General features: G+C 47.5%; 1 protein-coding gene across 1 annotated transcript; it reads right to left on the bottom strand.

Moving 5' to 3' along the window:
* Nucleotides 1-1,325: 1,325 nt before the first annotated feature.
* On the bottom strand, nucleotides 1,326-3,363 carry LOC142586326 (membrane metallo-endopeptidase-like 1). The gene has a single exon (XM_075697574.1). The coding sequence runs from the start codon at nucleotides 3,354-3,356 to the stop codon at nucleotides 1,428-1,430; it is 1,929 nt and encodes a 642-aa protein (XP_075553689.1). The 5' UTR covers nucleotides 3,357-3,363; the 3' UTR covers nucleotides 1,326-1,427.
* Nucleotides 3,364-17,482: the final 14,119 nt, after the last annotated feature.

The following is a 17,482-nucleotide window of genomic DNA, read 5'->3' as shown; positions in this document are numbered from 1 at the left end:
GCAGGGTATACACCTTCCATTTTACCAGCTTCTGCATCACGATGCGACATCGACGAGTCTTACTGCGTACTAACGACCGTGTGAAACTGGGCCTCCTAATTTATCGGGTATATCGTTTGTGGTACGCGCCGCCCTGCACGCAAAAAAAAAAAAGAAGGAAAGAGAGAAAAGTTGTTTATATTTCTTGCGGCTGCGATCACGACGGCGAAGATAGGAATTCCTTGCGAGAGAAATTGGACTGAACGATCTAACAGTGCACGTGCCCGTCGGAGAGGAGAGTCCGGTATCTCGCTCCAGTCTCGCAAGGACGAATCGATTAATATCTACAGTACGTGCCGCGACGGGATGCTAATTGGCGGCGAAGGCGCTCGGACACTGGCCACTTTTCACGAGCCAAAGAGACCCGGTGTCATCTGCCTTTGCACTGTCATTGTTACCGCACAAGGCTCGGGAATGCGGTGCAGTGGTGGTAGTGAAAGTGCGCTCATATAATTTGCGATGGTCGATACGTTATCGCTAGAACAATGGACATGAAGACTAGAAATTACTTGCAAGTCAAACAGCGCTAAAAATGGGTCTAAACAAGAACACACAAGACCGTCCGCTGTCTTGCATTCTTCTTTATCCCGTCCTTAGCACCGTTTCCCGAGTGATGTAGCTGCACATATTCGCGGTATTGCAACCGTAAAGGAAGAACACGGACACAGACAACACACAACGCTTATTCCGGGGCCTTTGCCTTCGTGGCCATTATGTATTGTAGAGGCCCACAAACAACGCATCAGTGAGCTTAACTTTCCTGAATAATTCAACTATTTACTTTTAGAAGAAAAATATTGCTAGCCAGCCGAAATAAAAAAAAACTTATTTGGCGAGCTTGGTTCATATACGCATCACGCGGAAGTCGTCCATGAAATGCCACTAAAGCTTTTTTCACAACGGTTGAAGTCGTGTTCTCTGAAGCTTTCTTGACAGATGTCGGGCAAAATTCCGCGAGCTAGCTTCTTTAGATATAATAAACTCGCGCCATCGAGGATACTTGGTTCATCGTCGTGTCGCTGTGGGAGCTCTAGCGTTCTAACAACTCTGGAAAGGGTGGCTCCAGGAACAATATTGTGAGCTTACGTGCAGACACTGCAGCCAGATAATTTTAACTACTTAAATATCGCGTGTGGTTCACCGTCTAAATGTTACGTCAGACGAACGTTGCGGAGAAAAGAGCGTTTGCAAAATTTTGTATACAAGGTATGAAGCGAGTCACGACGTTCAAGACAACTGTCCAAGAAAACGGGAGCGACCGAGGCTTCTCTAAGAATCTTCGCACAAATCGGTTGAAGAAGCTTTATATACAACAACACTTAAATCTGATCGAGAAATCGACCCACATGGCATAGAGAGAAATTAGCACACCGCATAATCGAACGCGTTCAAAGTATACTACCAGAATGCAGCCACGAGTGTCCACCGTCATGCCCCTTTTCCGCGACAAACAAGGTGCACTTCTTTTCGGGGTTCATGTACGAACCCACGGGACAGTGAAAGGCTTCCGCGAATGGTTTAAAGTTGCCAAGCGGGACGTTGCAATATTGCTCGGCCGAATAGTCGGTTCGAGGCGCGCACAGAATGTGGCAGTAAGTCATGAAGAAGACCTGGTCGCTGCTGTACTCTCCTAGGGTCTCCAACCTGTAGTCGTAGCTCCGCGAGTCCCTCGACACGGCGATGTTGTACGCCTCGAAAGCCGTCTCCAGACCGGAAATGTGAATGAAATATTCGGAAGTCGGGAAGCGGCTCGTAATGTTGCAGCGAAATTTCTCCTTGTACTCGGGCAACTCCTCGGGGAACGCGACAGCCCGCAGCTCTCCGTTCGCATTCAAAGATCTTCCGGTAGAGTCGTACATCTTTGACACTTCCTTGGCGTAAAGCGAACCCAGGCCTCCGTACGTCATTGCGAACATTTCTACGTCGTAGTAGACCGGAGGGTTAAGCGCCGCCAGTGCAATGTGGGCTTCGTTGAGGTGGTACTTGTACGCGACGACGTCGGACTCGACAGCGAATTGCTTCGTGTATACGTCTGCGTAGAGTGAGTTATTAACGAGTCGCCGCAGCGCAAGCGCGCTTTCAATCAGGTTAGCCGCAAACGGCTTGTCCATGTCAGGAAAGATGCCGTACAGAGCTTCACTGGACTGTCTGTCAAAAAATTCATCGCCAGGCCAGAGTACCGTCTTGAGCGCTCGTACCTTCTTCAGTGTTGAACGCGTCGAATCTTCGTCAATCCACGGAGCGTCTTCCACATTCAAAGACCACGTAGTGCGTATGTGTTTAAGAAACGTGTCTACAGATTGCCGTCTCCACGAGGGAAACTTCCGCTGGAGGTACCGTCGAACACTAAGCAGTCCCAAAGACGAGCTTGTGTGCGACAGACAATTGTGCTCGGTCAACCACGCCTTGTCCACTGTATCGCGCGCCTTATATTGCGTAACGATGACGCCGAGGTACGTCTCCAGGACGAGCCAGGAGAACACCTCCGAAAGAGTATTTAAACTTCTCGGCTTGAAGACGTTGCCGATATTCACCATTGCTGGCGTATCGTACACGATAACTGGATCGCTCTTGTCGAATGTCAGTTCGGGTCTGAAGTGGGCATTGATAAAGTCAAGCCACACGCCTCTGGGGAGCCACCGCGTCAGGTCGTCCAAACCAGAAACAGCGCCTGCCGCTTCATCCGGCGCACTCGTTACAATGGTTCCAGAGGTGGCTGCGCGAATGGCCGCCACGGTTTCGTTCCACTGAAGCCAGCTGCTAGGCCGTTGTGCATCGAGAAGCGTAACATGCTGGTCCACTAGAAACATGAAGTCTTCTCCGTCAAGCAGCGCGCGCCAAGCACCAAGAACAGGCTTGAGGATGAGGACCCATTGGTTTCTACCGAGATGCACTGTGGCCTGCACGCTCAGTGGTCCCATTCGCCAGTTGATGGCCAAGTCGAGCAGAAGGTCCAACGGGTGCCGGTTCACAGCGTGTGCTTGCGATTTAGTTCGTGGCTGAATCATGCCCATAGATGAGGCCCACGTCTTTAACACATCCAAGTTTGACTGGACGTCTGCACCGGCATTGATGCAGGATAAGAAAAACTTTCTCGCTTTCCCTGGCGCTGGTCTGTGGGATAGAAGCTCTGCGAAAGCGATGTGTCTAGCAGCCACGGCGAGGTCATCCATCCGCCGCTGGCTTTCTTCCGCCGCCCAAGAGCCGCAGACGAAAGAGTAAAAGTCATCGCAGGGGTGAACCGAAGTGTTCCACGCCATCTTGATAGCAGCGGCGTGACGTAAGCAGTCTGCGTTGGTGCAGGTCTTGACGCGCATTTTCACTGACTTTGGCCTTGCGGCGGTTCTCCGAGCGGTGATATACAGTAGGATGGCAATAACCACGATAGCTATCGTGAACAGTGCAAGCAGCGATATTGTGCTCATACGTCCTTCTCCATTGTCTAGGCTGCATGGCTCGTGTTGTTCCTGCAATAGAGAGTAAAACGAAGGAATTATTACTCTTGACGTTTGCGCACTGTCGGGTACGAAGTGATCGCGACAAGCTAAACGTGCAGCGTGCGGCCGATATGGTGACGAGCGATGACGTGCTGTCAAGCTGCTTGTCCTGTGTGCTCGCTTGAACATGAAAAATATAGCGAACGGCACTGGATGAAAGTTGTTGGGCTAGCTGGTCCATAATGCTTCGGAAAAAGATATTGAGCAGAAAACAGACAAGCACGAGAGAGTAGGAACAAGAAAGAAAGAAAGAAAGAAAGAAAGAAAGAAAGAAAGAAAGAAAGAAAGGAAGGAAGAAAGAAAGAAAGAAAGGAAGGAAGAAAGAAAGAAAGAAAGAAAGAAAACCGGTGAAATATGAGCAACATCATTACATGACAGCAACCATAACTCAAGTCCAGGAAGTACAATAACTCGTTCCGCACACCGCAAACAGCTAGTACGGGAAGAACATTCAGGTTCCTAGGAGAAATATGGTGAAGCAAGGCGCAGAAATATGTTTTTGTTTCAGCACTGTGTTCATTTACCCGAAATCATTACTGGTAGTCCCCCATGTAATGATTATAGTCGGTTTGCCACTCTGTGAGGAGCAGACCCCCATTTCCAGTCTAGCTAAAGGATATCGGCTAGAATTTCGATTGAGAAACCTTGCCACTCTTTCGAGATAGTCGCCTTCCGGCTGTCAGTGATTACTCGTTAGACTTGCAGGCCTGAACACGCCCGCCATAATGGCGTAGTGGCTTTGGTGTTGCACTGATAAGCCCGAGGGCGTGGGATCGAATCCCGGCAGTGGCGGCCGAATTTCGATTAGGGCGAAATGCAAAAACGTCGGTGACCATGCACTCAGTGCATGTTAAGGAATCCAAGGTGGTCAAAATTGATTAGGAGTCAGCCCACAGCGGCCTGCATCATAATCATATCATGGTTCTGGCGCGTAAAACCACAGAGTTTAGTCAGTTCAATTAGGACATGGACATGAAGAAACATGGTAAGTACGCTTTTGACGACCAATTTCGTCATGAAGCAAGTCTTACGCAGCGTTGGAAACTTTTCAGGAACTATTATGCCGCATCACTGGCAGCAAAGAAAAAAAAAAGAAAAAGAAGAAGAAGAATACATGTGGACTTCACCGTCAACACAGCACATTTCGTACGCGGCTCATTCTTGTTGCGAAAAAGAATATGCACATATTTGTCCATGCATTTAACACGATCACGAAGTGCCGTGGCAGGAATTGGATGCCGACGACTACCATGCCCGTCGATTCGAAATAAGCAACATAATTTGTACACAAGTAACGTTATAATCTGGGAACAATTGAAGCAATGGAACAAATTTTCCCGTCAATAGCTTCAACACTCGTCAGTAAAATGAAACGCGCTGTCGGAGGGCGGAGTGTAATTAGTTTACATTTGTCGACTATACTATGCGTCAACTAACATGGTCTGTCGCTACTCTCTTTCGCATAAAGATTCGTGTGTAGTTTCACCTCGGAAACAGTGTGACACCCTGTGTGCGATGCTTGGTGTTGAGGAGACGCGCCTTGAATGTACCGATGTCGAGGAGACGTGGACCGATCGCGCACAGTATCCTGATGCATGACTCCTGCGGGTAGCTGCTGTTCGCGGGGCAAGCCCTCGTTGGCGAAGTTTTGGTGTGTCGAGACCTGGGACGAGGAACCCGGTAGACGACCCTCGGAAACAGTGTGATGACACCCGGTGTCCTGTTCTTGACCTTCAGGAGACACACCTTGGCGGTACCGGTGTTGAAACGCTGCGAAAGGCTCGGGCGCGACTTGGACGGGTACGTTTTCGTGTGGCAAGCATTCGTTGGCGGAGTTTCGCCGGGATGACTGTCGGCGAACCGAGTCCTTGCTGCGCGCTTTCGGTTTGGGTAGTTTGTCCTTAGAGGAGACCTGAAGGTGCAGGGCCTCGTCGGGCAAGTGCTGTTCGCGGGACGCTTGATTGTTTCTCTCTCGATTCCGCGGCTCCTGTTCTGTCATGACGTCTTGCTTTGGCAGGCTTTGCTGGCTGCAACCAGGAGGAGAAGCTCTGGCGGAACGCTGCATGCTTTTCCAGTGTTCCTCTTCTCGCAGTGCTGAAAGAACGGGACGTCGACTTTGAGGACAGGGCGTCACGACGGTGGCGCGCAGTCATCGAGCTTCTTCTTCGTATTCTCCCAAAGATATGGCACGTGCTTTGTCTTGTCTTGTTTCCAACAATGGTGCATACCCACTACGGGGGATTCGCCAAGAAGCAGGTGGTTTCCACCATGATTAGAATTAAAACAAAACTAAATTTCAATAGTAGAGTGTGGGAGCATAGAAACGAGATTTAGATATTAAAATATATATAAATATATATCTATTGTTAATAATTTTGAGATGAGATAACTTAAGGTAAAAAGTAGTAATGAGTCGCGTACCTACAGTACTAGCAGAAGTTATTATCCTGAGTCCCGAAAATGGCCGCTTAGAGATAAAAAAATTCAAGTGTGCAGGAAAAGGCAGAAATAATTAAAATCTACACAAAACGCTGAATTGAAGAGAAAAGATAGGAATAAGGCTAGCAGGGTAACCAATTGTATTCAGTGAGTCAATTTTGGGTTGTAAGCAAAAACAGCGCATGAATGGATGCTCCGAAAGGCAGAATTACACATGGAAATAAATCTAGTTCAAGACTGCGGAGCAGTGTTTGTAATATTCTTTTCTTATTGCAGAGAAACGGTCTACGGGACATCAAGAAATGATCTATTATTTCTGCCTTGCCCCATAATGAGCATGCGGCAGATCATTTCTGTCCTCCAACCGTCCTCCAACCGAATGTAGCACTCAGCTACCATGGAAAACCATATGGCTTTCTCGGAAATGAAATCTTTGCAGTTGAAAAAAAAATCGTAATGCTCACTATTTCTTTTTCCCCCTTTCATATTCAGAATGTCCATAGATCTGAGGGAAACATGTAACCTGCTTACATTGAAATTTGGCGTTGGTGTGCGACAGCGCAGCCTCGTAATATATGATAATGATGACGTCCTTAAAGACATTGGCACATACTCACTTAGGGTGATTTGACCAAGGGTCGGGCAGATTTTAGATATGTGTTAACGGAATAAACTTACATATCAGTAATTCTGACGAAAAAATTCAAGCGAGTGACATATAACACGATTCAGTAAACAGTAATTCTAATAAAAGGAAGAAAATGAAAGAAAATATGTGTATATATTTATAAATGAGATAATGAGGGAAGAATGCAACGATTAACACGACTAACAATGAATTTATTCATGACGATGCTTGCATCCCTGTGTGAGTGTCCATGTCCAGAAGCACTGAAAGACTGCAGCATCGGAGAGAAATGTGTATTTCACATCTTAACGATTATCGGACCTCTTTTCCGCTACAAGACTCAGGCAAAAAGCACTCAAGGTGCTCAAGATCTCTCGAATACAATATTTTCTACTGCGCGGAAATTTATCCCAAGTTTGCATGTTATTTTATCCCACGTTCGCACGTTTGCAGCTGTTATGAAAGCTGACACAGGAAGGATCGAGATAATAGGACTACTAAGGGCCACTTTCGTCAAGCTGTGTGCTATTTCATTCATAACTAGTCCTTTTGTGACCGTGTACTTATGTCAATCTAATCAGTGTTAATTAACTTTGAGGGTATTAGACAATGAAATGTACGTGAAATATGTGAGCCACTATTTGCAGTGAGAGCTGGACATAAAGGTATAAAGAATCCGTTACTATAACAACTTCCAAGATTGACGAGGCCACTTTTCGTAGGACCAATATAACCACCAGGCTCTTCTTCTGGTGTTCTTATAACCAAGCACATGTGCTTGCCCACTGTATAAGGGGGATCGGCCAAGAAGCAGGTTTCAATATTCCTTTAGCTACTTATATAAAAAACTAATTAAAACTTGGAATACTATATGGAATATATCCGCATAGTTACTAGTGAGACCAAAAAGAAATGTATGCACTAAGAGAATCTATAGATATTTAGACATTCTTGCGAAATATATTTTAAGAAAAAAAAAACGAAGCTCGTCTCGAAGCAGTGTTCTTCTTCTTGTCGGCCTTTACTCCTTATGAGAGATTGGCCAAAGAGCACTAGGTATGGGAGAAAAGAAGAACAAATTAAAACCAGAAATAAATTTAAAATCAGGAATAGCTGAAGTCCTTATGAATTCAAAATAAAGCCTTTATTATCACTCTATTGCTAAAGATGATTTTCTTTCTCGTCACCGAGTCTCATTATCTCTCAAAAGTACTCAGTATATCACTCGTTGTCTATTCGGATCATCACGTATTCTCGTCATTGTTTACAACTGCCTGCATGATACGTAGAGTTGTCCATTTCAATAACCCAGCTCTCCACGTAAGGCGCAGTCCCCAAGTCCTATCTAAAAGTGAGCTTTTTCATTCATTCAAAAGCACTTCTTCCTTTTACTCTCAGTCGCAATATCTTTCTCTTGCTATTCATTAAAAATGCATGCTGCTCTTTTTCCACCTCTCAGTGTCGCGCTCGTGCTACTCCTGAGCCCCACGCAGAAACGTCTCCAGTCCTTTTCACGGATTTCTACATGAGCCGACAACCTCCTGTCCCATTAGTCGTGCTTCTCGTACATATTACTTTGCGTGAGAGAGAGAGAGAGAGAGAGAGAGAGAGAGAGAGAGAGAGAGAGAGAATGACGTTTATTAAGATCTCATTAACTGAAGAGTTGTACTTACACCTTCGGCGAACTGCCACCCGAGCTACTCGATGTTAACATATATTTTTTTTTGTTATCGTTAGTCATCTCGCAGCCCGTTCTGTCCAACAGAAATTTCCGCTACCTAATTTCAAAGAGTGGTCTCTGCGTATCGCCGAAAATTAAAATCGGCCTCCGTCATCCGCGCCAGAAAGCGAGCTGTATAGTATCACCTATCATGGGCTTTACCAGGGGCGAGCCCTGCGGTGTAACTCCCACAGACGTCAATGTTTACGTTTTCAACTTTCGTCCCAGGAAGGAGGGTTGAACGATCTTTAATCAAAGTGCTCGGGGCGCGCGGTCAAGTCAACACCGCTTCGAGATTATAGCGCAGGAGAATGGAACGCCGTGCGGGGCAAATAATAATGAAAAACAAAAGAATACGAACACAAGGTTGGGGCGGAAATGGAATGTGCAGTCCGCTTCCATTGTTTCTACGGAGCTCCGCTAATGGTTCTGCCCGTGCTCGGATCGCTCTTCACTGCGATGGAAGGAAGAAGCAAGGGACGGGAAAAAATAATTCAGCTGCGTAATTTCTTTATGCAGGGATCTGCAACGCGGCCGGCTGTGTTTTGATTTCTCCACAGAAATGGTGCAAGAGCGTCGGTTATATGCTAATCGAGCTCTGCTCCCTGAATAACAACGGTGGCAAATGGGGCGGCCTAAGCAAGAAAGGGAGGGGGTGGGTGGGGAGGCGATCTTTTGGAAAGAAAGATTAACGGCACCAAGGACGTGAAATGAGTTTAGAAAAGAGCCGTTTGCGATTTTGTGCATGCGAACACGTCGAGTCTGCAGTTGTTGAGTTTCGCTGTGCCTTTGCTTCGGCGTTCTCAATCAGAACGCTAAACCGCCTCAGCAGTTTGTAGGCGTAGGGCGTTCATACAAGTAGACATCATTTAGACCGCAGTTTCGATGACCAAGCTCTACGGTAGGACGAACTGTGACGTGGTGATGTATGCACGAATGCCGTCCTGGAATATTCCTCGGATAGCGGGAGTGGCGATCTAACCCTGATACAAGTGTTAATGATGATGAAGATGACGATAAGGATGAAGAGAATTTGAATTTACGTTTGGGTGGAAAGGCAGGATAGCTGTGTCCCGTGCCACTTACTTGCGAATGAAAGGTGGAAACGGTGAAAAGATGGTACAATAGAAGGGTGCGTTTTGAAAGAGTACATATGGGAGAATAGGAGAAAGTGGCACAAATAAAGGCCTGCCTAGTGTAGGATAGGTAGGTGATGCGGGATAGAAAAGTAAAGGAGAAAAACTATAGGAGAAGCAGTTATTTTTGTCCGCTATACTACCGGCTGTACCCCTATCGCATGTAGTAGGTGAACCAACCAATCAATCTGCATGATAAGCAAAACACAGACCCGGGTGCCGGCCAAACCAACTAGTCTTTAGTCCTCCATTCTTTTAAATTTTTTATCGTTCTCTTCCATTTTTTCCCTCTTACCCTCTTGTTGCTGTTGTTTAAGATGACTAGTTGGTGCTAAGTGAGATGGCAAAGCGGGGGCAAAGCGGGGGCAAAGCGGGGATAGTAAAGGCGAAATTAAATCCAACTTTGCTCAATTCAAAGGGATATTATAGTACACGAATAAACCGGTAAATAGACAAACAAATAAACAGACATACACAGCTAAAGAACCTGATGCAGTATGTTTGTCTAGCCCTTCGTATTAGACCTCATGTGCTAGGAAAATCTTGCTTTCAATAGACCTCTAGCCTTGGGGTTCGATCGCTAGGGCCTGTATTACTGCAACGATTCTTTTCCAGTGCTATTTTTCTTCGTGCTTTGTCAACGGGCGGAGTGGTGCGCATCGTGAACGGTGGTTGATGAGAAAGAAAACGCTATACGAAGGTTGAAACAAAGCGTCTCGACTGCAGTTGCGGAACCTACCGATAACAGAACGCTTTGTCCGGCAAGCACGTGACCCTGTGTGTCGGGTCAGGATTCGTTGCAACATGCTATCGTTCAAAGTTCGTCCAATGCTTCTTCATGGGACGTTGCCGTATGACATGCAGAGGGACGCGCTCATTCTCGATATTGTCTGGATTTCGCCTTCAATATCCATGATGAATATCTCAAATCAGAGACGCTCCTATCACGCACAATGAACTTACTAAATTTTTTTACTCAGAGAGAAGGGTTTTCCCGCCGCCTCACTCCACGCTAAGCAGGCCGCAGGCGGTCACTCTCAGACTTTTGCAAACGAACTCCTACCCAAATTAGGCGTACGTCCCTTAACAGCATATATCCCAAGATTTATCCGAACTGTTCTTGCGTAGCCTGTGGTGAGGTTGCTACTTTGCCTCATATACTCTGGGAGTGCGGATCACTGGGCCCGAAGTTCACCAAGGAAGAGTGGGACGCTCTCCTGCGAAGTCCCATCTTTGAGGACCAAATCCTGGCCGTCCAGCGCGCCCGCGATCGGGCCGGCAAGCTAGACCTGCCAGTCCCGTCGTGGGATTAGCGTGGTGCGCGTTTTATCGCGTTTTGCTGGACCCAATAAAAGTTTATTCACTCACTCACTCACTCACTCACTCACTCACTCACTCACTCACTCACTCACTCACTCACTCACTCACTCACTCACTCACTCACTCACTCACTCACTCACTCACTCACTCACTCACTCACTCACTCACTCACTCACTCACTCACTCACTCACTCACTCACTCACTCACTCACTCACTCACTCACTCACTCACTCACTCACTCACTCACTCAAATCACGTGAGATCTTTTCGATTTCTAAAAAAAAGGGGGGGGGGTTGCTATAAGTTATGAGGCTCCATATAGTCTGTGAGTTCTCCATATAATCTGCCCTCAAGATATTAATTGAGAAATTAATGATCAATTTTTTTTATTGATCAGTCTTTTCAGATGAACTTAAGCAGCGGCAAAGTATTTCCGCCTACTCGTAGAGCTCGTATGCGAAGACGACAGGTGTCTCACGATTACAGCTTTTTGTTTTTTTAAATATGTGTATTGTTTAAAAGCAAGGACGCCTTGTATGGCTTGTGAGTATCCTAGAGACGTATTTCCTTCAAGCAGCAGAAGCCGAAAATTTGGATATATTTAGGAATCTCCATTGTCTATATAGGTATGCAACGCTAAATCACAACGTCTAAGCCAATGGGCAGCCTAAACCAACGCTGAACTTCAAGGCGCTGCCGTCTGAAAGCCGATACAGGAAGAATTCGTATTTTCCCCGGCTATTCTTCAGAGGACGGGCTGATAAAGGATCTGGAAATCTCACACGCTAAGGACAATAGATATGTGGCCCATTCCTTCTGCTGCAGTAAATATATCTCGCATATTTGGCTGAGTTTAAGGCTGTTGCCACATTCCAGGACGGATCACGTTGCCTTTGATTATGTTTACACAGCGTGAACGTGTGCTGCATTGGGAAGCACAAGAACTGCCGAGAATGAAGTTGAATATGAGGCGAGAAGTTACTCCTGCAAAACGAGCGGCCGGTCATAGGAGAGTTACATGAAAGCGCCTATCATGTCGACGGGCCACTCGGAATCACACGCCTCGAAAGCAGTTATGCCTATCTTTCAGATAATTCGTGGAATGAAAGTCATAGTGTGCTAGACCCTAAACAAAATCAGGCGCCCGCTTCAACGGCTATAATTTCAATGACAGCCGCAGTCGGCTATCCTTGGAATAACGAGCATTATCTGTGTTGTGAAATGTGTCAAGGTTAATAGGAAGAACGATGGTGCCAGTCAAAGTATACTTAGACGCCACACTGCAAAATCTGTTCGCCATTAGGCGGACGCTTTCGTTAATAATCTGTCCAACATCATGATTCACAGGACTGTGCTCTAACGAACAACTTATGAATGCGTTTATGACTGCGTCGCGAATGACATTGTCACGTTTCATCGTATTTTCCAACACGTAGATGTACCCGCTTCACCTCACGTGCCTAGAGTTCGAAAGGACGCTTTTTATTGTCGGCCAGGGGGAGATTTAGAGCCGACGAATATAAACCCCACGATCACCTCGTGGCTACTGCCTTTCTTCAAGTGCTCCTGGGGATAACCTTGAGGTCTCACGTCGCCCCCCAGGAAGGAGGCCAGGAAGGACAAGCCTTGTAACGGCCCCAGTCACGACCGACCGCATTATAACGCTGCCCGTAATATGCTCGCCTGCACGCTAGCCATCTGTTGTCCGGTGGCATATGCTAAGGAACTCGGCGAGCACGGCCACTGGTTCGGCAGGAAGCGCCCCGCGCTCGTACACACGACTGCTGCCCCGGAAGGCTCAAATTACACGGGCGGGACGGATGCTCGCGTATATAAGGCACGCTCATCCGTCGTTCACGTACGGGGCGGCTCCGTCGGCACGACGTGCTCTCGTTTCCGCAGCTCCCGGCGCGTATATATGCGCGTACCTGGTGTACGCGCGGCACGATTCGCGCACTATACACGGGCACACGGTTCGTTCACGTGCCTATAGTCGAGGCGCGCGAGCGGTCGCACGCGGAGAGCTTTTCAATTAGCGAGCTGCCGCCGGTCTGATCCGTGCCATGGGACGACGCGCAAGCTGCGGTCGTGCTCCTATACCGCGTAGGGTCGCCGCGTTCTACGTGCGGTCATAAACACACCGCAGAACACGGCTTTGAATGCCAATTATTGCTCGGCGCTCCGTGCGCGGTGTTAGAGAAGTCCAGGATGGATTTGTGCCTGGATGCGACTGCGCGCCTTCGGTAACGGTGCTGCTTCGAAGTAGACGGGCACGATTGCGGATTTACATATATTAGGGAATGAGTAATCAGTAAGAACAGGTGCCGAGCCTGTTGTATCCTTGGACGCGTCAGTAGCGTAGTAGGCACTTGCGAACGGAAAGCACTGTTATTTCGGCCTTGCAATAGAATTACGTTAAATAAATTGACAACGGAGGAAAGAAACCAACGCGTGGGCCTTAGGCAGCAACATAGCGCCGGGGCTGGTGTCATCAGTCTTTGCTTGAGCCAGTAGAATATAAGAGCGGGACATTGTGGCACAAGGGTTCTAAAATCCCTAAGTGTATTTATATACATGTCCAACTCTATGCTTACAGCTGTCATCCCCATTCTTACCCCGAGAAGCATCATATATCGCCTTCGTCCTCGTGGCGTCATTGCGTCGGCCTGTCACACTGTGCCAACCACATGATTTCGTATTAGCATTTCAACATAGCTTGTGAACGATGCAGAAGTCCGGATAATCTCCTGTCATAACCGCTTTGCTTAGAGAAAAAACGTGTAAGTGTCTGAGTGCCACGTCGATTACTTCTGTGCAACCGTCTCTTGCGCCATCTTAATTTGCAAGAACAGTCGCTCGCTACACTCTGACCTCCGATGCTGAGTAGTGATGCAGTGATTACGAGTTGTAATGCACATTTCAAAGAGACGGGCTGGAGGTGTTTGCCTGGCGGCTGACGTCACTTGCTTCTATATATGACAGTAACAACATGGAAAATGGGATGCCAGTGCCTGCGGCACCCCCACAAGCACGCACACTTGCTCCCAAAGCTAATCACAGGATCTCGTATACGAGGAACTATATCCGGGCCGTTCACGTGGGAGGGCTCATTATGGATTTTACGTACCTCTAAGAATAACGGCAGAATTAACAGGGACAATATCGTAGAAATGGCCTATACTTCCGTGACGGAATGCTGTATGTAAGAAAGGAGGCGTATGTATAGTCGAACAGCTGGTACCTATTATTAACCCGGCTACTTCATTTTAAATAGAAATGCAAATCACGAAAGCCACATCTAGGAAAGAAATCGCATAAAGACACCAATACTTAATGCCAATTAATATAAACAAGTCAAACACGCTTAATCTTAAAACCATGATGCATAAATAGACATACTTAGCCTAAAATCAGGTCGCACAATTGCTCTATAAACAACTTGCAAAAAAAATTGTCGAAGAAGTACTACAACGCTAAGTCCATTCCTACAACTATACACTACAAAATCATGTGTCACAGAAGAAAACACGGAATAAGGTCGAAGGAAGGCACATTAAGTCAGGCAGAGAATGCAACTTCAACCGCCGGTTTCTCGGCTGATCTTCCGTAGTGGGTAAGCGCCATGGTATAAGGAGCAAGCAGTCAAGCATATCGTCCATCTCACGCGCTCGCGAGCATCTCACGCGCCAGTCACTGCCGAAGAAGTTGAACTGCGAATCTGCGTCCCTAGGCCGTTCTAGTCCCGTCATTCTCTGTTCGAGGCGGTCTCCCTATATTCCCCGCAGTGGTCCTGTCTTGGCCACACTCTCCGCGAGACGCTGCCTGCTACTTTGCAACCATGACCGAGCCTAGCCCCTCGAAAGCGGCGCACAAGAAACACCGTGAACACTCGAAGAAGCAGCACCGACAGAAAGGCGCCGACAACCCCGCCACAAAGGCAAGTTAGGTGCTCACGTATACGTGCACTCCTGAGCGTCCCGGCGATCCCCAAAGCGTGCTCCACGGGCATCAGGGTGTCCGAGCTGCTCATGAGAAGCGCTCGTGCTTGCAGCATCTTCGCGGTTTGAACGCCTGTTTGGCACCGTCGTACACTATAGCGCAACCCCCACGGCCGCGCTTGAACGTGAGCCACCGTTCACGTTACATCGCGGCTGTGCTCAGCACCATTGTGCAACCGCAGCGTTCAACAAGAATTGCCGTAGCGAGAGCTCTGGCGCTGAAATCGTTCAGCTGTGGCTGTTGCGCCTACGCCCAGCTTAAGTCACACTCTACTGTGTGGTTTTGGGACGTTAGCCACACAATTAAACTGTTAACAGGAATTTGTTTCTAATCCCACAAATTAATTTAAGATAACTCAACATGAATACAGTCTAATCTCCATGCTTGTCGCTTCAGGCTTAATTGTGGCGTCATATGTACTACAAGTTATATTCCCAGATTTTCAAGCAATCGTAGTTTGGTAAACACAGCTGGGGAAAGAAAATTGACTAGCCATTCCGGCCCTGCGAAAGTGGATTTCCAGCGAAGCTGTTGAAAACGAACACTACAACTGCTGAGGGGGGTATGCAATGCTTTATTGCTTTAGAATAATAGTAATAATAGTAATTTAGAGCAATGGGAGCAATGGTAATTTTGACAGCACGCCACCGCTGGTCGTATTGCCGTTTCTTTTTCCCTTTGCCGCGCCTCGTATCCACGCTGCTCCTCGAAAGTCCTAACTATGTGTTGCCTACCCATAGCGTGGCTGCAACAACAATCAAATCGGTTGCTAGGCTGGTTCTTTATATACGAAAGGCTAGTGACGTCACTCCCCACGTCGCAAGCTGCCGTCGCCGCGACAGCTTGCGCCACAGTAATCTTTACCGGGAAACGTATGCGGCGACAGCTACATGCTTCGCATTGTTATCAGGAGCACCTTACCATCAATTACGTGTTTCAGATGCTTGTTTTGTGCTTGTCTTCATTGAAACGAACGCTGTTCTGTATGCGTAATGCGTAATTCCAAAGAATGTACTCACTTTTCGCTTCACTTTGCTGAGTGCTTGAAGCCTGCTTCACCTCCGCCGCGGGTCGGGCTGGTATTGAAATACCTCCGTGATCGGGTCACATATTTTCCCACGGCCATGTACACTAAAGATGCCGACCAACGAGAGGCTAACAGCTTCGCTGTAAATGTCTCTCTATACACACGTATAACATCACTGTAAAATTTTGCACTGATAAGATAATATAGCTTGTGTAAAACGATCACTTCGCGAAATCAGAAAGCCCGTAGAAACTAGTAGGACAAAGTGAAGGCAATGGCATACATATTATTAACCTTAACCGCGAAACTGCCATGCATACTTGAAGCTCCCGTGAACACTAACTCCGAAACTCCCTAATAGTATAATTTTTGTAGAGATCTCTGACCGCTATATTACTCGCGCTTACCGTGATGGCGTATTGTTTACTGCCAGCCACATTAACAGGATTTGCGATCGCTTCCACTGCCATGTACCTTTAGCTGGAACATACGCTGCTCGAAGCTCCTTCAGAGCGGGTATTAAGCTCTCGGAGTTTATCATGATGCCTACTTCAATTTAAGGAAAATGCAATTTTTAACCTATTATACCAATGTTTACCACGGTGAGTAACGCATGTTATGGAACACACTAGAGGTCGTCTTTTTGTCACCGGGGATTGCTGGATCGAGTGATATAGAAAGACTCTTAAAACGCTCTCAATTTATCCCCGGTTGACAACTAACAATAAACACAAGCTCGTTTCTGGGTAGCACTGATGCACCTTTAAAGGGACACTAAAGGTTACCAGAAAGTCAAGTTAAAGCGATAAAGCAATGCTCTAGAACGTCTAAGGCGTCAATATAATCGCGAACAGAGCTTTAGTAAACGAGAAATTGAGGTAAATGCACGACACGATTTGAGACCCCCCCGCGACATTCCGGTACTAGCCCGATGTCGAAAGCACTCTTCGTCATAATTTGTCACTAGTACTCAACTACTTGTATTAAAAAGATCATTAGATTATAAGACGGAAGAAAATGCTACTTGTCTACTTCGATTCTACGGCAAAAAAATAACTTTTTTTTTTTTCGTAGAATCAAGGGTGATCGAAAGGTTTCGTTTTCGCTCGACTCTGCGCGCTCGCCTTTGCGCCGAGCGCGCTTTGGAGTTTTCAGTTGTTTCTTTATCGCGTCGTGCTGCGGTGGTCCTGCTGGCTCGCGAAACTTGCATTTGGAACAAGCAGCGAGAATGCCTCGTCCATGTGATGTCGTGGGATGCGCGAACAGTCCGCGGAACTTGGCCAAGGGCAGTTGCAGCGGCTGTTGCGTTTCGCCTGCGACACGTGGTTTTGCCGGCGCGACGGCGGCGGGGCGGCGGACATTTTGGCCCGATCGTCGTCACCGCAACACTCATCGCCAGGTGTTTCCAGGCGCGTCTGCGGCGATGCGACCGCCTAGGGATTTCGTTCCAGTCATTGTGCCCGAAACAGGCGAGGCCAAAGCAGGGATCTCCTTCCAGTTATTGGGCCCGAAACAGGCGATGCCAAAGCAGGGATCTCGTTCCAGTCATTGTGCCCGAAACAGGCGATGCCAAAGCAGGGACCATCTTCTCGTTACAGTCATTGTGTCTGACCGGCAGCGCCACGACAGTGGGCTGCGCAGCGCCACGACCAGGTGCTACGAGATCGTGCGCAGCG

The sequence above is a fragment of the Dermacentor variabilis genome, chromosome 6 (genome assembly GCF_050947875.1).
Source record: "Dermacentor variabilis isolate Ectoservices chromosome 6, ASM5094787v1, whole genome shotgun sequence".
NCBI classification, from domain to species: domain Eukaryota; kingdom Metazoa; phylum Arthropoda; class Arachnida; order Ixodida; family Ixodidae; genus Dermacentor; species Dermacentor variabilis.
Note: the sequence above shows the minus strand (reverse complement) of the source record. Positions and strands in the feature narration are given on the sequence as shown.